This window comes from Alnus glutinosa, chromosome 13 (assembly GCF_958979055.1).
Source record: "Alnus glutinosa chromosome 13, dhAlnGlut1.1, whole genome shotgun sequence".
NCBI lineage: Eukaryota > Viridiplantae > Streptophyta > Magnoliopsida > Fagales > Betulaceae > Alnus > Alnus glutinosa.
This window is the reverse complement of record NC_084898.1, coordinates 22,089,963-22,110,036: the sequence shown is the minus strand read 5'-3', so window position 1 is coordinate 22,110,036 and position 20,074 is coordinate 22,089,963. Positions and strand designations below refer to the sequence as shown.

Here is a 20,074-nt window from a genome sequence, read left to right as displayed (position 1 = left end):
ATGAAAAGGGAAATACAAAGGAAGTTTCAAGAAAACCAAAAACAACAAAAGTGGAACCTCATACAATAACCCTAAACTTAGAAATGGGTCAAAGCATGATCCAAAAGATTCTTAGCTTTCAAACCAAGAAAAGGGCCACTGTGGAGGCTGCTCCAAAAGACACTATATTGACTTGGTGAGCATCAACACATAAATACATTCCAAACATCTCCGGCTAAATGCTGGAGTGAATTCAATGCAAAACCTTAAATGTAAAAGTTATGTGGTGGATTATCATATTTTATTTTTTATTATTAAATTATTTAGGGTTATTTTTCTGCAAATTTCTCACTTTCCAACCCAAAAAACCTTTTAAAAAAAAAAAGAAAAAAAAGTCGGCTGAATAAAAGGAGTTGCTTTTGGGTAGCTTCTTCCAAAGAAGATGCCATGCCATCCTCTAAGATGCTGGTTGTTAAAGTGTAATAAACATTTTCTTGAATAGAAAATTAAATTAAATTAAATTAAATAAACCTTTTCTTAACGACTAATCATACTCATAACTCATAAGGGAGCTTGTCTTAGGCTCTTTATTGTAGATCCAATTCTCCTCAGACTCTTAGATTGCACGTACGCATGCCACAAACGTGTAAAACATGCGTCTATGAGTTCCTTCCCATTTAAGATTATTTTGTTATTAGACCTTTTTTTTTTTTTTTTTTTTTGGTTCTCGACTTATATATATATATATATATATATATATTATAAAGAAAACTGTTTTTACTTTTAGGTAACATTAGAACAATTTTTAAAAAACAAAAATACCTTTCAAAACACATTTAAATAAAATTTTAAATGGCATGAAATTAGAACAATTTTTAAAAAACAAAAATACCTTTCAAAACAAATTTAAATAAAATTTTAAATGGCATGAAAATATATACACCATTAAATTTATAAAATCTAATTTAGACAATAAAATAGATCCGCTACATTTTACTTGAAATAAAGAGGTTCATGATCTATCAACAATAAGTTGAGTATAAATGATACAATTGGAACTTATTGCCTCACTTGTTGTAACTTATAATTAGATCAAGGCAATTCTAAATTAATCGACTAAAATATTAATATATTCTAGTTACCTTAACATTGATCATATTTCTAGTATGCAAAATTGGAAGGCAGCAGCACAAATTTCATATAGCCTCTACTCAACATATGCTCTTTTGGTGATTTTGGCTAACAACAACCATTTGCTCTTCTCTACTTGAAATTTTTCTAATACTCTTTCTCATATTAGTTGTAATTTGTCTTCCTTTCAAAGTTGGAATACTTTGAAAGTGTCTCGTAGTGCCAACTTTCGGACCTACGTTTTAGCTCATTGGGCCGCTTCCCATCTTGTTTTTGGAAGCATTCTCATTGGATCTCACATTCTCTAGATCTCTTCCACTTGGATCAAGAGTGGAAAAGTTCATCCTGTTTCTTTCTTTTTTTTCACATTTAATTAGAAAAATAAAAAAAAAAAAAAAATTATGCACTTATCATACACCATACAAACCAATTATGTTTGATACTGGTTTTGAAAATATATGTCAATTTTGATTTGAAAAAATAAATGTTTTGATGTAATATAAAAGTGAGTTTTTTTTTTGGAATTCACATTGAAAAAGTGTTTTGTGTTTTGAAATGTTTTCTTTCAAAGCGTTTTGTATTTTAACTTATTGGTTGATGGTTTTGAAAAATGGTGTCGCTTTTTTTTTTTTGAAAATTAAAATAAAATGTTTCGAAAATCATGGAGAGCCTGTTTGGATTGCATTAAGAAGTTTAAAAAGTATTTTTATTATAAAAGCTTTATGCCAGATAAAAATTGGTTTGTTTGGTACAAAAAAACTTAAGAAAAATCGTTTCTTTTGAATTTTTTACTCTAAAAAAAGCACAAAACTATGCTTTGAAAAAAGCTTACAAATGATTACTTTTCTAAAAAATATATTTCTAACTTTTTTTTTTTTAATGAACAAACTCTATTTTTCAATACAATTCCGTTCTTAGAAACGAGGATAGAAAAATGTTTTATTGATTATATGTTTTACATCTTGTTGAGACAGTTTTCAGCATGGTGACGTGTCGAATGATGATTCGCCTAAAGATTCGCTTTGTTCTTATGATTTGCAAAATAATAAACACTGCGTCGGGGGGTGCCGACGATCCCCCTCCGATGCCAAAGTCAGATGATAGTTTGAATATGAGCTGAGTAATTTTTAAAAGCATAGAATAGCATGTACCTTAATATTAGAAGAGATTCTGGTATTTATAGAGATTGAGGGGCAGTTTAGGATTGTTCCCGGTTTGTGCAGGGATCGGCAGTTAAGGAAGACGTGGCCTCGGGCGCACGGACACTTCGGGTTCCACGACCGCGTATCTCGGGCGCACGATCCCTTATGGGTGACATGTTTTTTGGAGCGACTTCAGGCGCACGATCTAGTTATGTATAGTGTGTCGTGTCCCTTAAATCCCGGGTAATCCCGAGATATTCGCGGACTCGGGTGTTACGAGGTACCCGGGTCGATTGGTCGGGTCGGGTGAACCGGTTAGGCCCAAATGATTTGGATGGGCTTTGATAAACTAATATTTTCCCTAACACATCTAGTTAATAAAAGAAATACTTTGTTTTTGTTTTTACATTAGTGTGACCAAATTTTTTAAATTTTCAGTAAAAAATTAAAGGATAAAAATTTATTACAAACTAGTTTGTAGGAAATTTCATACAACTCATATATAGGAATTACATGTCTTTTAAACATGTGAGAATCACATATTTTTTTATTAATGCTATTAAAAAAGCATGTGAAAAGCACGTTATAGAAAATTTTTGTCCAAAAAGTAGAGATACGAAAAAAGAGTTTTTTTTTTTTAATGAGAAATTCTAGGTTGTACGCTCCTGTACTTCTATTTTTCCACTCATTCTACGTGAATCTTTTTGTTTTTTTTTAAAAAAAAATAAGTAAAATAATAAATGAAAGAATAATAACTTAAAGAAATTTGCATAGGACGGGTGTATAACCTAGCATTTTTATTTATAGATATATTTAAGTTAAGATAAAAATAAAAAATAAAAAAAAAAATCTTTAAATAGATAAATATAATAAAGTAAGGAGAAAGAAATAGGAAGAAACTTTTGACCGCACGTTGTACAGGATGTGAAGAAACCAGAAAGAGTGGAAAACCAGAGGCCTGGAGTAAAGACAGCGTGGCATCTCAAACGTCGCCGTTAGTCTCGCACGCGGTTTTCGGCACTAAAGTCTAAAGCGAAGCGAGGATGAAGCTCTCTCTTCCGTCTCTTGAGACCGTTACACAAACAACGGGTCCCATTTCCCAAACTACCCTTAAACCCCACAGGTAATTACGAGACGTGCTCTCGCACGCTTCCTTAACCTTTTTCGCTATGGACAATAATACCCACCTTCAGCAACTTCTTTTACAAAACTCTCTGACTATTCCAAAAACCAACCCCTCATTATTAAAAATATGTAACGTTTGAGAGGGCAGGTTGCTGTCACTCTCATTCCCAAAGTTTCTAGAATAATCAGGTAGATATTACCTTACTTGACTTTCTTTTTTCTTTTAAAATAAAAAATAAAAAATTAAATGAAATTATTTTTTAGTTTTGTTATGTCATCGTTTCGATTTTTCGAAATTTAACACGTACGATTTTTCATATATATATATATATATATATATATAAATAAATAAATAAATAAATAAAACGACTCTTTGTATTTTGCAAGTTTCAATTATACCTTTGTGTGCTCTCCTTTGTTTAGAAATAGGACTTTTCAATCAAATATGTATGTATGGTCTCTAGCTAGTGTTATAATAATAATAACAGTAGTGTCATTAGTAAAATATATTAGTTATTTTTATTATAGTAATAATTATTATTATTGAATATTGTTATCTTGAATAAAAGTTTTACAAAGAATTCTATTAATTGGCCCGATCATATATAGTTAAGTTATTTTTAATTATTTCGAGGATTAATTGATCAATAAATTATTTTATTGTGCTCCATTTACACACACATATATATATATATATATATATATATATATATATATATATATATATATATATACCTTCTTTGCCACCTCCTCTCTTTTGTGGGTGAGAGCTGATTATTCAATTCAAACTTGTGCATGCAAGCTACAAGAACTCATGTGAATCCCACATCATCTTGGTTGTCATCTTCCCTTGACTTTCAACCCCCAAAGAGACCATTCTCCTTTGTTCCTTTGTTGGCATGCTGCATGATATATCAAATCCTGGCCTAAATATTATTATCCTAACCCCCTATTTATTAATAGATTAGAATCAATCATCAAACCACCAATAATTTAATAAACAATGACAATTCCAACCACCCCTACCATACAATCCTCCTCCACTGTTGGCAACTTCACTAAATAGGCAGGAACTCCTAAAACTCATGGAGTAATGCTATATATATCTTTTAACATATATTTCATATTGGCCGATATGGTATGTTTTAAGTGATTTTTATTTTTTATTTTTTAAAAAAATGGTAGTTGACAATGAAAAACTAGGGCTAGCCATTCGAGATGACAGGTCATGTTCGGGTCAGCCCGCTTGAACCACCAACCAATTAAGGGTCAATCCGATCGAACACAACACGTTTAGTTAAACAGGTCAAACATTTTAACCATAACACGATCCACTAGTGATCCAGCATGACTCGCTTGACCCATTTAATAAACGGGTCACAGATGGGCTGACCCGATTGGCTTGTTTAGATCCAAAAGCGATATGTTTAACTTGTTTGACCATTTTCGACCAAAATATGACTTGTTTGACCTGTTTCAATGTGTATTTATTGTATTAAAAAATATATAATTTCATAAACGGATCAAGCAGGGTCAACCTATTTATAACTCGAACCCATTTATGCCAAACTCTAACATCGTCTCAAGTTTACGAGTCGTGCCAAAAATTGACATGAGAAGCCACTTATTCAAAATCATTATCCAATCCTCAATTTGAATGATTAGAATCAATCGATCCCTGGCTAACCCAGCAATGATAAGGAATGATCACAAATTTCCAACCACCCCCCTTACTACGTAATCCTCACAGTGGCCACCTCGTAATATCCCAACACAGCAAAGGGCAATCTCGTACACACCGATAATTTCAAGAAACCTCAGCAGCCAAAGACCTTTCTTTCTTTCCCTTCTGTCTCTCGCACACATACATCTATCGATCTATCGTCCTTTGCATTGAATTCCTTCTGTTCCTCTAAATATATATATATATTTATTTGCAGAGAAAGCAAAGAGAGCGGAGAGGAGAGAGAAAAACATAACATAGGAAATAAAAACAGAAAAAAGAAAGGAAAAAGCATGGATCGTTTACGTTGTTATAGCATGCTTGGTCTCTTTTCCCTCCTCCTCCCTCTCTTTTTCTTCGTTTCCAACGCGGCTTTCAACAACCTCTCCACCATCCCTTTCAACCAGGCCTACGCACCTCTCTTCGGCGACGGCAACCTCGTCCGCTCCCCCGACGGCAAAGGAGTCCGCCTGCTCCTCGATCGCTTCACAGGTACGCGCGTAATCGATGAACAATATATATCATCTCACAAAGTTTTACGTTTCATCTGAAAGAATAAACAACTCTGTTTTCTTAATTATTGGCCTATAAATTAATCAAGGTCTTTTTTTTTTAATTATTAATAGGTTCGGGTTTTATCTCCTCCAATCTATACAAACATGGCTTCTTCAGCGCCAACATCAAGCTGCCATCGGATTACACGGCCGGAGTCTGTATTGCTTTCTATGTAGGTTATGATCATATATAGTTAATTAACATCGTTTTGACTTATTTTGATAGATAATATATTTTATTACCCCCCCTGTTTGTTTCTTAAGAAAAGGAAAAGGAAACGGATCAAGAAAATAGAACAATTAAACGGAAGATTTTACGTTTCCAAACCTCAAGCTTATAAATCAGTTTTCCTTATATATATATATATACGTTGCTCGGTGTACATATTCATGATCGATGACATTCCTCGTACAGCTCATACAATAATTATTATTATTATTTTTTATTAAAAAAATTATGATAATTTCTTCCTTCTATCCCAAAAAGAAAGAAAAGGGACTAGCTAATTCGTCACCACCAACCCATCTCCATGCCCTGCAAAAGCATCATCCATAATGATTATAAGCCATGATGATCGTTGATTTTTCATACCATATGCCCGCAGACATCTAACGGTGACGTATTCGAGAAGACCCACGACGAGCTGGACTTCGAGTTCCTAGGGAACCTTGAAGGGAAGCCATGGCGCTTCCAGACCAACTTGTACGGAAATGGTAGCACAAGCCGCGGCCGGGAGGAGCGATACCGCCTTTGGTTCGATCCGACCAAGCAGTTCCACCGCTACAGCATCCTTTGGACGGCCAAAAATATTATGTAAGTTTTTTTTTTTTTTTTTTTAAATATTTATCACAATTTTTTTTTTTTTATTTCTGCTTTCGGAAATTTTTTTTATGGATAATAGTTATTAACGTGGTACGCCTTTGTCTCATTTCTTTTGTGTTTGTTTGACATCACGAGTGAGAAAAAGGATACTCTTTGGGGTTGCGTGTGGGGTCGATGTTTCTAATTAAAAAGTAGTGGACGAGCGTGAATTCTTTTTTCAACTTGAAAAAGATATATATAATTTACGCTTAATTATTAATTTATATTTTCTTGAATTGTGCCAAAAAAAAATTTGGCCGTGTACTTCTCTAAATTTTGTTTAAACAATTAACATGGGTATTATTTTGTTTAATTTCTAAACAGTGTTTTTTATTTCTATTTTTATTTGCAAGTCTTCACATATAGATTGAGAATATATTGTCTTTTTTCATACAAATTTTTCGTTATATATGATAGTAACGCAAATTTGTATATACCATGCTATATATAGATTGAGACTTGTCTTGCACGGGTTCGGAGTTTGTCTTTGAACACGTACATAAAATACCCCGCCTTGAAGGATTCTCAGTCATCAAAAAAATATAGATTAATTGAGAATTGCAGCAAATATTTTGATTGCACTATATATGCAACTATATGGAATTTTCACTATTCTTAATTTAGACAAATTCTTTTCTTTAATTTTAAAGAATTCAGGCAAGAAATGAGAGAAGGGCTCGGAGTTTGGGGTGTTTGAATAGGTAGGGTTCCTTACTTAGAGCAGTCCGTAGACTTGTTCGGACGCTCCGGACCTGCATCCTCTCTCTCTTATTCTTGGCTAGAACTCTTTGTTTAAATCAGACCGTGACACCATGAAAAGAGGACACGGGTCTAGATAAGAAGGAACTTACTTAGTTTCAATATTCAGTAGTTGTTGCCAAAAAACCAAGTAAGGAACTGAATTCTTTATTCTTCATAATAAGGAATCATGCATGTTATGAGCTGCATTCTTTATTCTTCATGGTAAGAATTGCTGGCAAAATCCGCCCACCTGATACATTTGAAAAATCATAAATATATACTAGTTTTGCTAGCTGGCATGCTTTACATATCGGCTGACACAATATTAACTTTTTTTTTTTTAATTACCTATTAATACTTTCCTAAGTTTTTGAGATTGGCTTTACTCATGTTAATCATGTAATTAATTCGTAATAAAATTGTAAAATAAATTGATAACCTTAGTATTATTCCTAATATTATTAATTAACGTCATTTTTTTTTTTGAATAAACAGATTTTACATTGACGAAGTTCCTATCAGAGAGGTTGTAAGAAATGATGCAATGGGCGGCGACTACCCATCAAAGCCGATGTCCTTGTACGCCACCATATGGGACGCTTCAAATTGGGCCACGTCTGGTGGTAGATACAAAGTGAACTACAAGTATGCACCCTTTGTAGCCGAATTCAAGGACCTTGCCCTAGAGGGCTGCCCCGTGGACCCAATTGAGCAAGTCCCGGCAGCAGGCGTTTGTGCCGAAAAGGATGCTCGCCTTGACGTCCAAGACTATTCCGTTGTCACGCCAAACCGCCGCCTTGCCATGCGCAACTTCCGCCAAAAGTACATGTACTACTCCTATTGCTATGATTTGCTAAGGTACCCTGTTGCACCACCCGAGTGTGTTATTATCCCATCAGAGAAGCAGCGGTTCAAGGACAGCGGAAGACTCAAGTTTGGAGGAAGCCACCGCCGCCAGTCAAAGAGGCGGAGCCGGGTTTCGGTTACTTCTTCAGGCTCTAATGCTAGTGTTTGATACCTATTTATATGTAAATTGAAACGTTATGGTGTTGATTTTTTATTTTATTTTTTTTATTTTTATTGAAGTACATTTTTTACTAAAATAAATATATAAAACATTATCTTAATAGACGTGTTAAGTAATAGGGTTTCATTTTCCCTTTTTTTTTTTTTTTTTTTTTGGCTAAAAACTATTAATTGATGGTAAGAGCATACAATACATTGCACCTATGTATATTATTAAAACTTTTTTTTGGGCGTAAACGGGCCAATAATTGTTCATTATAGTTAAAATGGAGTTGTCTAACTGTCTTTTCTTAGTGGTCCATTCAAATTAAATGATCATATTGCTTTTAGGACAAGCTAGATTATAATACCATGTTAAACTATCATTTACCCTAAAAATTTAAGCTAATAAAAAAATATAGATCTAATAATTAATATTTTAACACTCTCATTTACGTGTGGACCTGACAACACATGAAATCTTTTAACTAAATGCATGTAAATTTATTAACTCTTTTACCATAATAAATCAACACTTATCTAAAAAGCTTAAGCTAAAAAATGTAAATTTAATCATTTAATTAATATTCTAACATTTCCATTCACGCGTGGGTTCAAATTTTCTATTAATAAATGAGGCTTAACACGTGAAATATTTAATAAAAAAGAAAGGTGAATAATATAAACAATATTTAGGGTACATATTGCTCGAGAAGCAATAGCTCTTATTTGGGATCATGACAACACGGCCACGGGAAAGAAGAAGGGGCAATGAAAGCCACATGGGCCACATGGGTGCATGGATGTTGGGTGGCCAAACAACTCTTTTTTGGCCACTCGGGTAGTTTGGTCACTTTCAAGCTGACCTTTGAGAATGGTTCAGCCATCTACAATGAGTGGTTGAACCACCCCTGTGGTCAAAGGGGGTGGTTCGACCACCCCAAAGGTCGGGTTTTGGCCAAGCCACTCTAACAATCAAAGTGGTAGTTTGGCCACCTCCAATAGCTACCCCTATGGCTTGCACGCGATGCAAGATTGGCATGCATATATACCACCCTTATTTTATCTTTTTTATTGTTGTCGCGAGTTAGACCGTTCATCTAAGATGAACGGCCCAAAGAAAAGTTATTACACTAGTGAGTATTGCAATATATAGATCTCAATTCCTCCAAATACCACTCCCACATGGAAAAGAGAGAGAGAGAGAGTGAGTGAGTAGTGAATTAAGCTCAATCCCAAGTGTCAACTTGAGCTCGAGTTTGAACTCAAAATTAAGTTTGGGTTTGACTTATTAATTTGTCTAATCAATCCGAGTTAAGCCCTAATTCATGGACGACCTACGTTCTTGTTAGGGGACAACGACCCCACAACGTTATTAAATATTAAGAAGTGCTTTCAAATATCTTATATATATTGAAGGTCATGATATTTGTATGGTCTTGCAAACAATTATTTTTTCCCCCCAAGTAAATTGGAGGAGAGTAATGAAAGAGACTCATGCATGAACATAATCCCAAACTCATATCTAAAAATGAGTACTATGATTTAAGGTAGATTAATTAACTATATTTTATTTAATTTTCCATTTGTAAAGGATACAATGAATATATTGGGTATGAAATCATCCCTCGTTGGCACGTGGATTCTGCAATTAACTCTCAGAAAGTACTCACAAATTTACACGCTTTCTTCTTCTTCTTCTTTCTTTCTTTCTTTTTCTTTTTTTTTTTTTTTTTTTTTTCATTTTCTTCTAAATTTAATTTAATTTATTTATTTTCCAATTTATGGTAAATATGATCATAAAAAGACAATATTCTATTTTCGGTGTATTGTTATATCATCAATTGGATTAAAGTAGAAGCTTAATAATAGAATATATCGTGTTAGCTAGAATGTCATAATCATGTATGAATAAGCATGAATACAATTGGCATGGATGTGATGATTACAAGGCCGAAGAAAGAGCACCTCATCTTGTTTGGTGGTTAATCTAGAACGAAAATGATACTCTCGGCTTATCTTTTATCGTTTTGAAGCAAGACCAAGTCTTCTTTCTTTTCTTTTCTTTTCTTTTCTTTTCTTTTTTTAAAAAAATTTGTTTATGCTGCAAAAAAAGACGTTAACTTCAGTCAAACATCGACATTCATAATCATAACCAAGCTAGCTTCTCTTTGAAGGAGTATTGTAGTAAAAAAATAAAAATAAAAAATTAATGTAAACGGTAAAAATATGATTAAATTTGTCAACTTACCGGTTTAAATTTTTTACCTCATCTTGTTTTTTATTGCATATTAAGGAAGAGTTTAATATGAATTAAATGATTAAATTTACCATTTACTATCATATAATAAAAAAGATTTTGAGCCCACGTGTGAGAAAATTATTAAATATTCCAATATTTTTGATCAAATTAATTAAATTTTTTTTTGGATAAATAGTGATTTAACAAAAAAAAAAAAAAAAAAAACAAATTGATCTTTACTTAACAATGAAATAATTTGGTATTATTTATAATATTGCGCGCATTATTATCAACCAATTAACCTGGATACTAATATTCCAAGCTAGAGGTGTAGGATGACCCATTATTATCAATCAAAGCTCAATCAACCCCCTTGACCAGAATCTTGCCTCTGCTCCGATCCTCATATATAGAGAATATCTTAAATTAAATACAATTAAAAAAAGAAGAAGAAGGAAAATAGAAAATTGGATACTAATAAATAGAGTAGTTAAACTCCACCCATGCAAATATCACAAAGCATGGCATTGGTAATTTGGTAGGTGCTTCGGTTCAACCACCACAGGAAATTCTCACAAACTTTCACCCTATGTATACCAATATAGTATTGATGTAGAAAAATAATGAGTAATTAATGCTCCGTTTGTTTCGGCGTAAATTATTTTTTGAAAAATATTTTTGGTATTTTTTAGTGTTTGGTAGGGCCGAAAATAATAGTCAACGAAAATTATTTTTAGTTTGACCATAAGAACCTCTTTAATTTTTGGAAGACGATTTACGGTTTTCAAACCATAAATCGTTTTTTGGATTTAAACTCTTCATTCTTGCATGGACGTTTGTGGGATCCGCCACCGCCGGGCATTGAAGTTTGTTGGTAACCCGACTCTATTGCTGAAGATCCCCGAATTTAGGTATTCAACGCCACTGGCCGAAATCCTGGAAGCCATATTCCGACCAAACTAGCTGGAATCTAGAAATTTTTGCCAAAATACAGCAACGTCACAGGAATCTGACCAGTACGACCGAAATCCGGCTAGTTTGGTCGGACTCTGGTTCGCCAGATTCCGTTTTACGCCATTCGTGATTTTTTTCGAACGAGTCCAACACTGAAAATATTTTATGACAGAAAACATTTTAGATGAAAAAAAAAAAAAAAAAAAAAAAGGAGCATAAGTAATATTATTTTCACAAATTTTATGCACAATAACCATAAATTGCAACTTGAAAAAGAAAAATAAAAAACAATTATTATTTGGAGAAAAATTCCTTGTACCGATCAATACTATGTGCAAAAGTCCTTTAATTTTTAAAATACATCTATAATTTTTTATGCCATTGTAAGGACAGCTGAACTTTGTGACTTTCCTCCTCAATGAATAGATTTAAATTCAAAATGTAAAATTTGGGAAATGAAAACGTACCCCAACCGGCTGTTTAGATTATAAAAACACCTTCTTCTTCTTCTTCTTCTTCTTCTTCTTCTTCTTCTCAAAAGTCACTTTTTGATAATGAAAAAATGCTTTTTTTAATCAAAAGAGCCGGGTAGGGGACGTTTTACCGTCCCCTACCAATCACAGCTCGTAAAATTTTAAATGAATTGAGTGATGGCCTTCATTTGAATTTAATATAAAATTCTAATGGAATGACATTGCAACCCCAATAGTACGGGGATGATATTGCAAAAATTGAAATATTATAAGAGAGATTACAAATAAAGTGGTAGTTCGAAATGCTGGAAATGGGTAAGTGTAGTTTTCCCATATATATATATATATATAGAGAGAGAGAGAGAGCTGATGTGGTAGTACTCATCAATCTTTGTTAAAAAAAAAAAATTTAATGGCTGATGTAGAATATATATGTGTGAAAAATGCTAGAAATTACATTTTTATCCTACAATTATTTCACTATACTGACATGACAGTGTCAATCCACCTTTAGACCAACCATTATTTTTTTAAAAAAAAAATTATAAAATAAAAATATAATTTCTATATACATATATTGATGGCTCCAAGAAAAAAAGTCATTCAAGTTTTTGACATTGAGGTGTGAAGTGTGTTGTATACTATTTTCTTTTGTCACAAGATTGAAATTTCAAGCCATTGATCGATGTGCATTGGCGCAGCCGGATTACGTACACATTCTGATTGACTTTTGCATGCAAAAACATCACACGAGTTAAGAGGAAAATATTAAAACTTGACCATGTCTCTTGAAAAAGTCATACTACTCTACATCATAATAATCATTAGTTTTTTACTCTTTCCTGTTGAAGAAAAGAAATTTTCTGTTTGTTGTGTGAGAAAATTCCTTGAGTTGATCAAGTCGAGGGAGCTACCTCTGCCTCTAGGCATGATATTATTATAAGAAATAAAGCTGAAAGTTCCTATAAGCATTGAACATTAGAGCATGCTAGCATTGAACATATCAGCTTCTAGAATGACAAGGAATTGATCAGTTCAAAAATGGATATATATATATATATATATATATATATATATCACCTAGCTTGCTTTTGTGGTCTACACTCTAGCTAGCTAGGGGATAGCTTTCTTTCAAATGTTACCAATTGTTGGAAGATGGCATTTTGGTTAATTCTGAACTAATATAAGGGTCCGTTTGGATTTTCGATTTCAAAAAGTGCGGTTTAAAATAACGATTTTAAAATATGCGATTTGAAAAAAGTGATTTTTAAAAACGTAGTTAAGCGTTTGGCAAAATCGCAGTTTAGCATTTAAAATCGCAAATTAACCTTTAAAATTCTGCGTTTTCAAAAAAACATCATCTTACATGCGATTTGAAAAGGCAAATTTTCTGCGTTTTCAAATCTCAATTTTTAAAAACGCAGTTCCCAAACGATTTATGTTCTGCAAATTGGTTTAAAATCGTATTTATTGTCTACAAAATCGCAATCTCAAACGCACCCTAAAATGTCTTTGCATTTTGAATGATATATTATTGGAAATCCAAAGATGCACACTTGGAGCAGAGATAAAAACAAAGCATGCCCGTTTCCCTCACTAACTAAATTTGCAATTACTTGAAAATTAGATGCACATGTAATACAAATGAGGCTTTTCCATTGATTGATTTTTATTTTTATTTTTTTTTCCTAAGCAAATACAAGGGAAGAAGCAAGAAAAATACATAAAAGAAAAACTAAGAAAATGGGTGGGGCAGCCTAACAAAGACACTAAAAGATTGGCCCAACCCAGTTGAATCTTGGCTCACCCCAAAAAAAAAAAAAAAAAAAAAAAAAAAAAAAAAAAAATGTGGGGTCGTTGTAAATGACAGTCAAAATTGAATTTGCATTCATGAAGGTGCAGCTATATTAATAGAATATAAGAAGATGGTAAAGGGATTTCAAAAAATCCTAGCATAATTCTGAAAATGAAAAGGGCACTATAATGACACAAGGTATGAGATAAATGAACTAAGTTTTTAACTTCAATTAAATATCTAAATATCAAAAGAATGAAAAAATGTGTGTAGTCCTTCATAATCCCCTTATGAACATCATAATCCCAGAGATCAAAGTAAACAAATGCTACAAAACCCTACCAGTTTTCTTCACAAGTATTCACTAAAACTTAAAAAAACTCAATGTCATGGGAAGGTGAATGAGCCTCCAATTTGGTTATTACCAGATGGGGGATCAATAGCCACCCAAAGAAGAGATATAGTGATTGCAAGAAGACCTGACCAAACATATACAATAACAGGTGTCTTCCCTCGTCTTCCCATAAGCCCTTTGGCAAAAGGATAGAGATGTGCCAAGACCCAAAAGCTGAAGAACACACCTCCAAGCAAACTGCTCCAGTCTGGTAAGACACTATATATAGTTCGACAAAATGCAAAAGCTATTCCAAGCACGTTAGTCATCATGATGGTGATGGGGGGTACCATCAAAGATGTCCATTTGAAGATATATAGATCAGCAAACTCATCGTCTGCATCATCACCGCCAGATTTTGATGTCAAAGTGAATGAAATCTCAATGCCTGCTAACACTTTTAAAAGCCCTTGGAGCACAGCAACAATATGGGCACTTGTGCCTCCAATTAACCAGAACTGCTCATTCCTCCACCACTCTTCCAAATGAATGCCAGACCACTTGATCTCAAGCACAGCAAGAAAAACAAGAGTCAAGGTGATGCCCAAGAGGTATACAAGAAAGGTCACATTCAGGGACTGAACAATGAACTGGCCCGAAAAGAGGGAAAGTGCAGGAAGGAAGCAGTAGACAATAAGAAAAATGGATGTGAAAGGGTAAATTCCAACATTGAGGTAAGCAATTCTCTGCAAAAACTTCAATCTACGACCTGCCAGAAGAGCGTTATTTCGAGAGAAGAATATCTCGACAGAACCGGTGGCCCACCGGAGAACTTGGTGAAGACGATCAGTGAGATTGATTGGGGCAGTCCCACGGAATGCATCCCTCTTGGTAACACAATAAACAGATCTCCATCCTCGATTGTGCATCCTATACCCTGTGACAACATCTTCTGTCACAGACCCATAAATCCACCCTACATGGTTGCCCCATTCAGTTTTATCTTCATACCAGCATGAGATGACACTAACTGCCTCTGCAACCATGGCTGCATCAAGAAGCACACGGGGGAGAGTGAGAGCACCAGGTGGTCGCCCATTTTTCATAGCCGCATATTCAGGAAGGAGCCGGCCTTGGAATTCTGCCATTCGAATCGACTCGATAAACAAAGTTGAGTTTCCAAACCTCTTAGGAATAAGAGCAACACCCATTTCTTCATAATCAGAGTCTGCCCTTCGAATTGACTGGGTCTCACTAGGGTCTTCAGGGACAGAAGCAACTGTTGCATCTTTCTTGCGACGTGCAAAGAAACGACCAAAACAACCAGTCTGTTCTTTTAACAGAGGAGGGTCAAAACCATAAAGGGCAGTCCTCCGGAAAAGGCATCCTGTTCCAACATACATTGGACCCTGAATCCCATCAAGGGCTCGCATGTTGACATCAAAGAAAACGGTGTTGTTATTGGCATAGCGATCAGAAGGGTCAACTCCTTCAAACCTCTGAGGAAACTGGACATAACAAATTTGCTCCCCACCATGGTCCATCATGAAGCACATGCCTTCTCTCAGTGCCTCAGAGTTGTAAATGTAGTGATCACAGTCAAGGTTAAGCATGAAGGGGCCATTGGACATGATGGCTGATGCTCGAACAAGGGCATTCATGGCCCCAGCCTTCTTGTTGTGATCATAGCCAGGTCGCTTTTCACGAGAAAGGTAAACCAGCATAGGAAGACGAATGTCTACTTCACTTAGATTTATGCCATTTGAATCTACTTCAGCACCTTCAAGTGGTTCATCGCTTGGAGGTTTCAACATGACCTGAACATGATAGACAACATCTAGTTAGTACATCCAAGCTCACTAATAGCACAACAATGGCAATCAGGATATAGCCTATGAACTTTTAAGGTGGTGCTCTGCAATACTGGCAAAATAAATCCCTTGAAAAATTGATCCAAAAAAAAAGAAGTAGAAAGGTAAAATTCTACATAACTAGGCAATGTAGTGAGGTATCAATAAACATATCAGATATTATGTTAAACTCACTATTAGACGAGGGAGAATAAAAAAGAAAGAGGAGGAAGACAAGGGTGAGGAGGGTTAGTTCTTGCAATGCAATAGGTACGAGTACATGAGAATATGATATAATGGACTAGGCTAATGCATCTCCATTTAGCTTTCAAAAAGCTCACGTTTCACCAAATTCAACCAAATTGATTGATCAATCTTCATCTGATTCAGTGGCTTCACAGATGAGAAGCAATTATTCAAATGATTACCTGTATGATACTGGCATGATCGCCCCTTGAATGCTCGGGTGAAGAAATTATCCAAGTGCCAGGCCAATGTGTTCCATCAGCCATCCAAGTAGCTTTTGGGATCTTTGGAGTTTCCAATAGCTCATCATCAATATCCCTCTCTCTCTGAAGCTTCAATGCTCTTATCTCCTCATAACTATTATAAGCCTCAGAACGACGCCGGATTGAATCAGGAAGGCCATTTATTCGAACTTTAAACTCATCATACTCACGCTTTACCCGTCTTCGATCTCTGACAAAATCCGGGCGTACCTTGTTCGTATAAGGATCAATCTTCAAATTGAAATAAGATTCTGGGTTCCTTGGCTCAACATTATGCTTCCGGCAAAACGGTACCCACAGGTTGGCAAAAGTAGTAGCTTCTGCCATAGCCTCAAAGGTTAGGAGTGCGCCTCCATCATCAGAAACATAACATGCAAGCTTCTCAACAGGGTAGTCGGCTGCCAAAATAGACAGAATGGTGTTCGCAGTGACAAGTGGTGGTTCTTTCTCTGGATCTGCAGTAGATACAAAAATATCTATGCCTGGAAGATCAGATTTTCCAGTAGGGTTGCTGGGACTAGGTGTTTCAAATTTCTCTTTCAGAACATCAAGGTCCGCAGAGCGATTGATAGGACAGAGCTTAGGAAGCTGGTCAAGTAGCCAAGAGAAGGCAAACCACATTTCACAAACCACTGACATACCCCACAACCACAATGCATCGTCATTAGGGTGACTGACCCTCCATTCCATAAATAATGCAAGAACCACCATTCGAACAAGGATAAGGAGCCTGAAAGAATATATTCAAGAAAATGACAAAATAAGTATGTAATATAGTTTATAAATTGTTATGAAAGAATCCAGAAATATAACTTTGATAAAAATGTATTATTACTCAAACATGACTCATCACAATAAAGGCAAAAGCTCAGAAAAATCAAATCACAGATCGACATTCAGTCTGGTAATTTTGGTATTAAGTGTAATATGGACAGAAGCAAAAACAAAGCATAAAGGGAACCTTATACTTAAATGGCAGTTCAACCAGAAGCTCAGACAAATTAAAATCATCAGAGCATTCCCTAAACCTGTAGTTCAGAATATTTTACATTTTTATCAACTCCCCTTATACAAACTTTTTGACACCTCCTAGTGACGAAAAATACATTGAAGAAATACAAAATTTAATACAATAATCCTAAAGAATCTACAAACATTATAGTCAGAAAAACCACATTCACCATATGAAACAAGTAACAAAAGATGGGAAGAAATCAACTTGGCAGAATAGCAAAGAGGGAGCATAACAAGATTACCGATATGGAGTGAGGACTAAAGCAGATATGTTCAACTTTCGTGTGAGTTTGCCCAGTGGCTTGTCTTTAAAATCAATCCAACCTGAATCCTCATTCATAGCATCCTTAGGCCTCATGGCATTTCCATACCCATAATCCTTTTCTGTTTCAACCAGCCAATGTTCTAACTCAACTCCATTAGTCTGTCTCCAATTGGAGGACCCTGAATTCTGTGTTTTCATCATTGACAACCTCCTCTCCATCTTTGACGTCCCATCCAGCGGCGAAAGAGGCTGACGCTGTCCATTATCCGCCGCAAACGAAAAAACAGTTCCATCCGACCCTTTATAAGACTTTCTACATCCAGGGCACTTCCCATCACCAGTTGCAAAAGTATCCCTTAAACAGTCCCTACATATCTTGAACTCACATGGACAAGGGTGTATATCTAAACCCCGCTCATCGGTCATCACCTTGCCGTAACATTCAGGCACCTCGCAGGCCGACCCTCTAGCACCGGCCATCTGGGGGTGGCTCGAATCGGTCTCGATTACCTTTTCCTTCAATTGGGCACGCGTAAAGCAATTGTAGCCCCCTGTGAACATAGAACTTGATGCAAACTGGTCTTCAAGCCTCAGAGAAGCAGACCGTTCCATTGATGCATACCGGTTTTTCACACTCTGTGAAGTAGACGGCTCCACAGAGATGGCTGCGGGCTGGTTGTCCGGGGTGAGAGGGATGTGGACAGTGTAGGTAGCAAACTCTACATTACCAGCTTCGCTGTCGAGATCATGGCCGGAATCGATCATTTGGTGAATTGTGGGTGCTCTTGAAAAATGGGATTTATAGGCCATGTCGGTGTTGAAACTATGGGCAACAAGAACCTAAAAGTATATATGGAGGAAATTAGAATTGCTTGCCCGCCTTCTCTATGAAGCAAAAGGCCAAGATTTATTTATATACAACTTGGGAACAGAGTAACAGTTCAAAAAACTTCAAAATTTTATCCAATCTCTCTCTAGAACCTTGCATTTTGCTCAAAAAATATTTAAAATTGAGATTTTTGAAAAAGAAAATGAAATATAATTCAGACAAGGCTCAGGATATAAGTCAATCAAGAATATCCCTTAGCCGTCTCAAAATAACTCAATCTCTCTGTTTTTCTGTAAAAGAAAACTCTCTCCCTCTCCGAAACTTGGCCAGCTCTGCCTCTCTCTCTGTTTGAATCCCCAAAACTTTTAGTTCGCGTGAAAACATTGACAAATGATAGAATAAGAGTTTATTTAAAAAGCGTACCTATTTGACACAATCCACTAATGACTGTCACTCTGAAACCTTCAAAGCTCCACCCACTCCCCAGACCAAATAAACTCCAAATAACAGTTTACCAAGTCCAACCTCAATCAATCCGCCATTTTCAAACCCAACCCTTCGCTTTCCCAATATCATTTATTAATACGAATACCATTTATTTTGCTTATTGACAAGTGCAAACAGAGGACACCCAGTTCAGAACTGAACCCATCAACGCCGGCGCTCCAATTATTTCTGGTAAATTCCCAGGTTTTGAAACGGCGAGGATCACACGGCTTTGACACGCACACGGGTCAATTCTGACAGGGCAGCGTGGAGACTAAAGGTTGCTGTGTAGGATTGTGTTGCTTATAGAGGTGAAGAATTTGAGACGACTAATTAATTAGGAAAGAGTGAAAATGCATTCCCGCAGATTGTGGGTATTATAGTATTCCGAGAATCCAGAGGGTCTTAGTCTGAGTCGGCTTTCGAGGGTTTCCGCTGTACGCGGTACAGAGGTTTCGACTGGCCGCGCTTGGAAATTTTTTTTAAAAAAATAATTAAAAAAAAAAAACAAATTATTTAAATATCTAGAAGAAAATTAGAAAGGGAGGGTTTTTTCCACTGTTGATCATGATGGAAGAAGGCGTTGGAAGCATCAAATCACGTGGCCGTGGCCGCCGGAGTTTGATGTTTTTGTTTGTCACTGGAATGGTCTGGGATCACCAAGTCTTTCCCGCATATGACAAATTAGCATTCTTTTATTTTTCTTCTCTTAGGCATATATATAAATATGATTAGTTTTTTTTTTTTCTTTTTTTATTTAAGGGCTCGTTGATTTTTTGAAAAATTACGAATATCAAGAGAATTTATTTTTTGAAATTATGTTTTGATAAGACAAAATTAAAAAATGTTGGATAAAATCTTAGTAAAATTTGACATTTGAAAAACAGTATTTAAAAAATATTTGAAAATTTTTTCTCACCCAAACATGCCCTAAGACACGGAAAAACTATGATCAAGTTATAACTTTGCCCCCAAGCCATAAGCTAGTTCCCAAAAATGCGAAAAAAAAAAAATGTATTTTAAGTGAATTAATACTCATGATCACCGGCCCTCATATGCAC

The 20,074-nt window shown here is 35.3% G+C and overlaps 2 protein-coding genes across 3 annotated transcripts; one reads left to right on the top strand and one right to left on the bottom strand.

The window, feature by feature from the left end:
* Positions 1–5,248: 5,248 nt before the first annotated feature.
* LOC133854211 (probable xyloglucan endotransglucosylase/hydrolase protein 30) lies at positions 5,249–8,384 on the top strand. Its single transcript, XM_062290299.1, has 4 exons — positions 5,249–5,592; positions 5,727–5,827; positions 6,260–6,468; positions 7,753–8,384. The coding sequence occupies exons 1-4, from the start codon at positions 5,394–5,396 to the stop codon at positions 8,270–8,272; spliced, it is 1,029 nt and encodes a 342-aa protein (XP_062146283.1). The 5' UTR covers positions 5,249–5,393; the 3' UTR covers positions 8,273–8,384.
* A 5,557-nt stretch (positions 8,385–13,941) lies between these two features.
* Positions 13,942–19,359, bottom strand: LOC133854210 (cellulose synthase-like protein D3). 2 transcript variants are annotated; one of them, XM_062290298.1, is made up of 4 exons: positions 18,951–19,359; positions 17,676–18,538; positions 16,339–17,149; positions 13,942–15,877 (listed from the first exon to the last, which is right to left on the bottom strand). In XM_062290298.1, the coding sequence occupies exons 2-4, from the start codon at positions 18,506–18,508 to the stop codon at positions 14,114–14,116; spliced, it is 3,408 nt and encodes a 1,135-aa protein (XP_062146282.1). In that variant the 5' UTR covers positions 18,509–18,538; positions 18,951–19,359; the 3' UTR covers positions 13,942–14,113. The 2 variants fall into 2 exon arrangements, with proteins under 2 accessions (XP_062146282.1, XP_062146281.1); XM_062290297.1 differs by having other exon boundaries at positions 17,676–19,359.
* Positions 19,360–20,074: the final 715 nt, after the last annotated feature.

Coding starts and splice junctions, on each gene's coding strand:
- LOC133854211 (XM_062290299.1), top strand. CDS start 5,394: ATGGATCGTTTACGTTGTTATAGCATGCTTGGTCTCTTTTCCCTCCTC. Junction 5,828..6,259: donor GAGTCTGTATTGCTTTCTAT/GTAGGTTATGAT, acceptor ATATGCCCGCAG/ACATCTAACGGTGACGTATT. Junction 6,469..7,752: donor TGGACGGCCAAAAATATTAT/GTAAGTTTTTTT, acceptor TTGAATAAACAG/ATTTTACATTGACGAAGTTC.
- LOC133854210 (XM_062290297.1), bottom strand. CDS start 18,508: ATGGCCTATAAATCCCATTTTTCAAGAGCACCCACAATTCACCAAATG. Junction 17,150..17,675: donor TTAGTCCTCACTCCATATCG/GTAATCTTGTTA, acceptor ATATTCTTTCAG/GCTCCTTATCCTTGTTCGAA. Junction 15,878..16,338: donor ATCATGCCAGTATCATACAG/GTAATCATTTGA, acceptor TATCATGTTCAG/GTCATGTTGAAACCTCCAAG.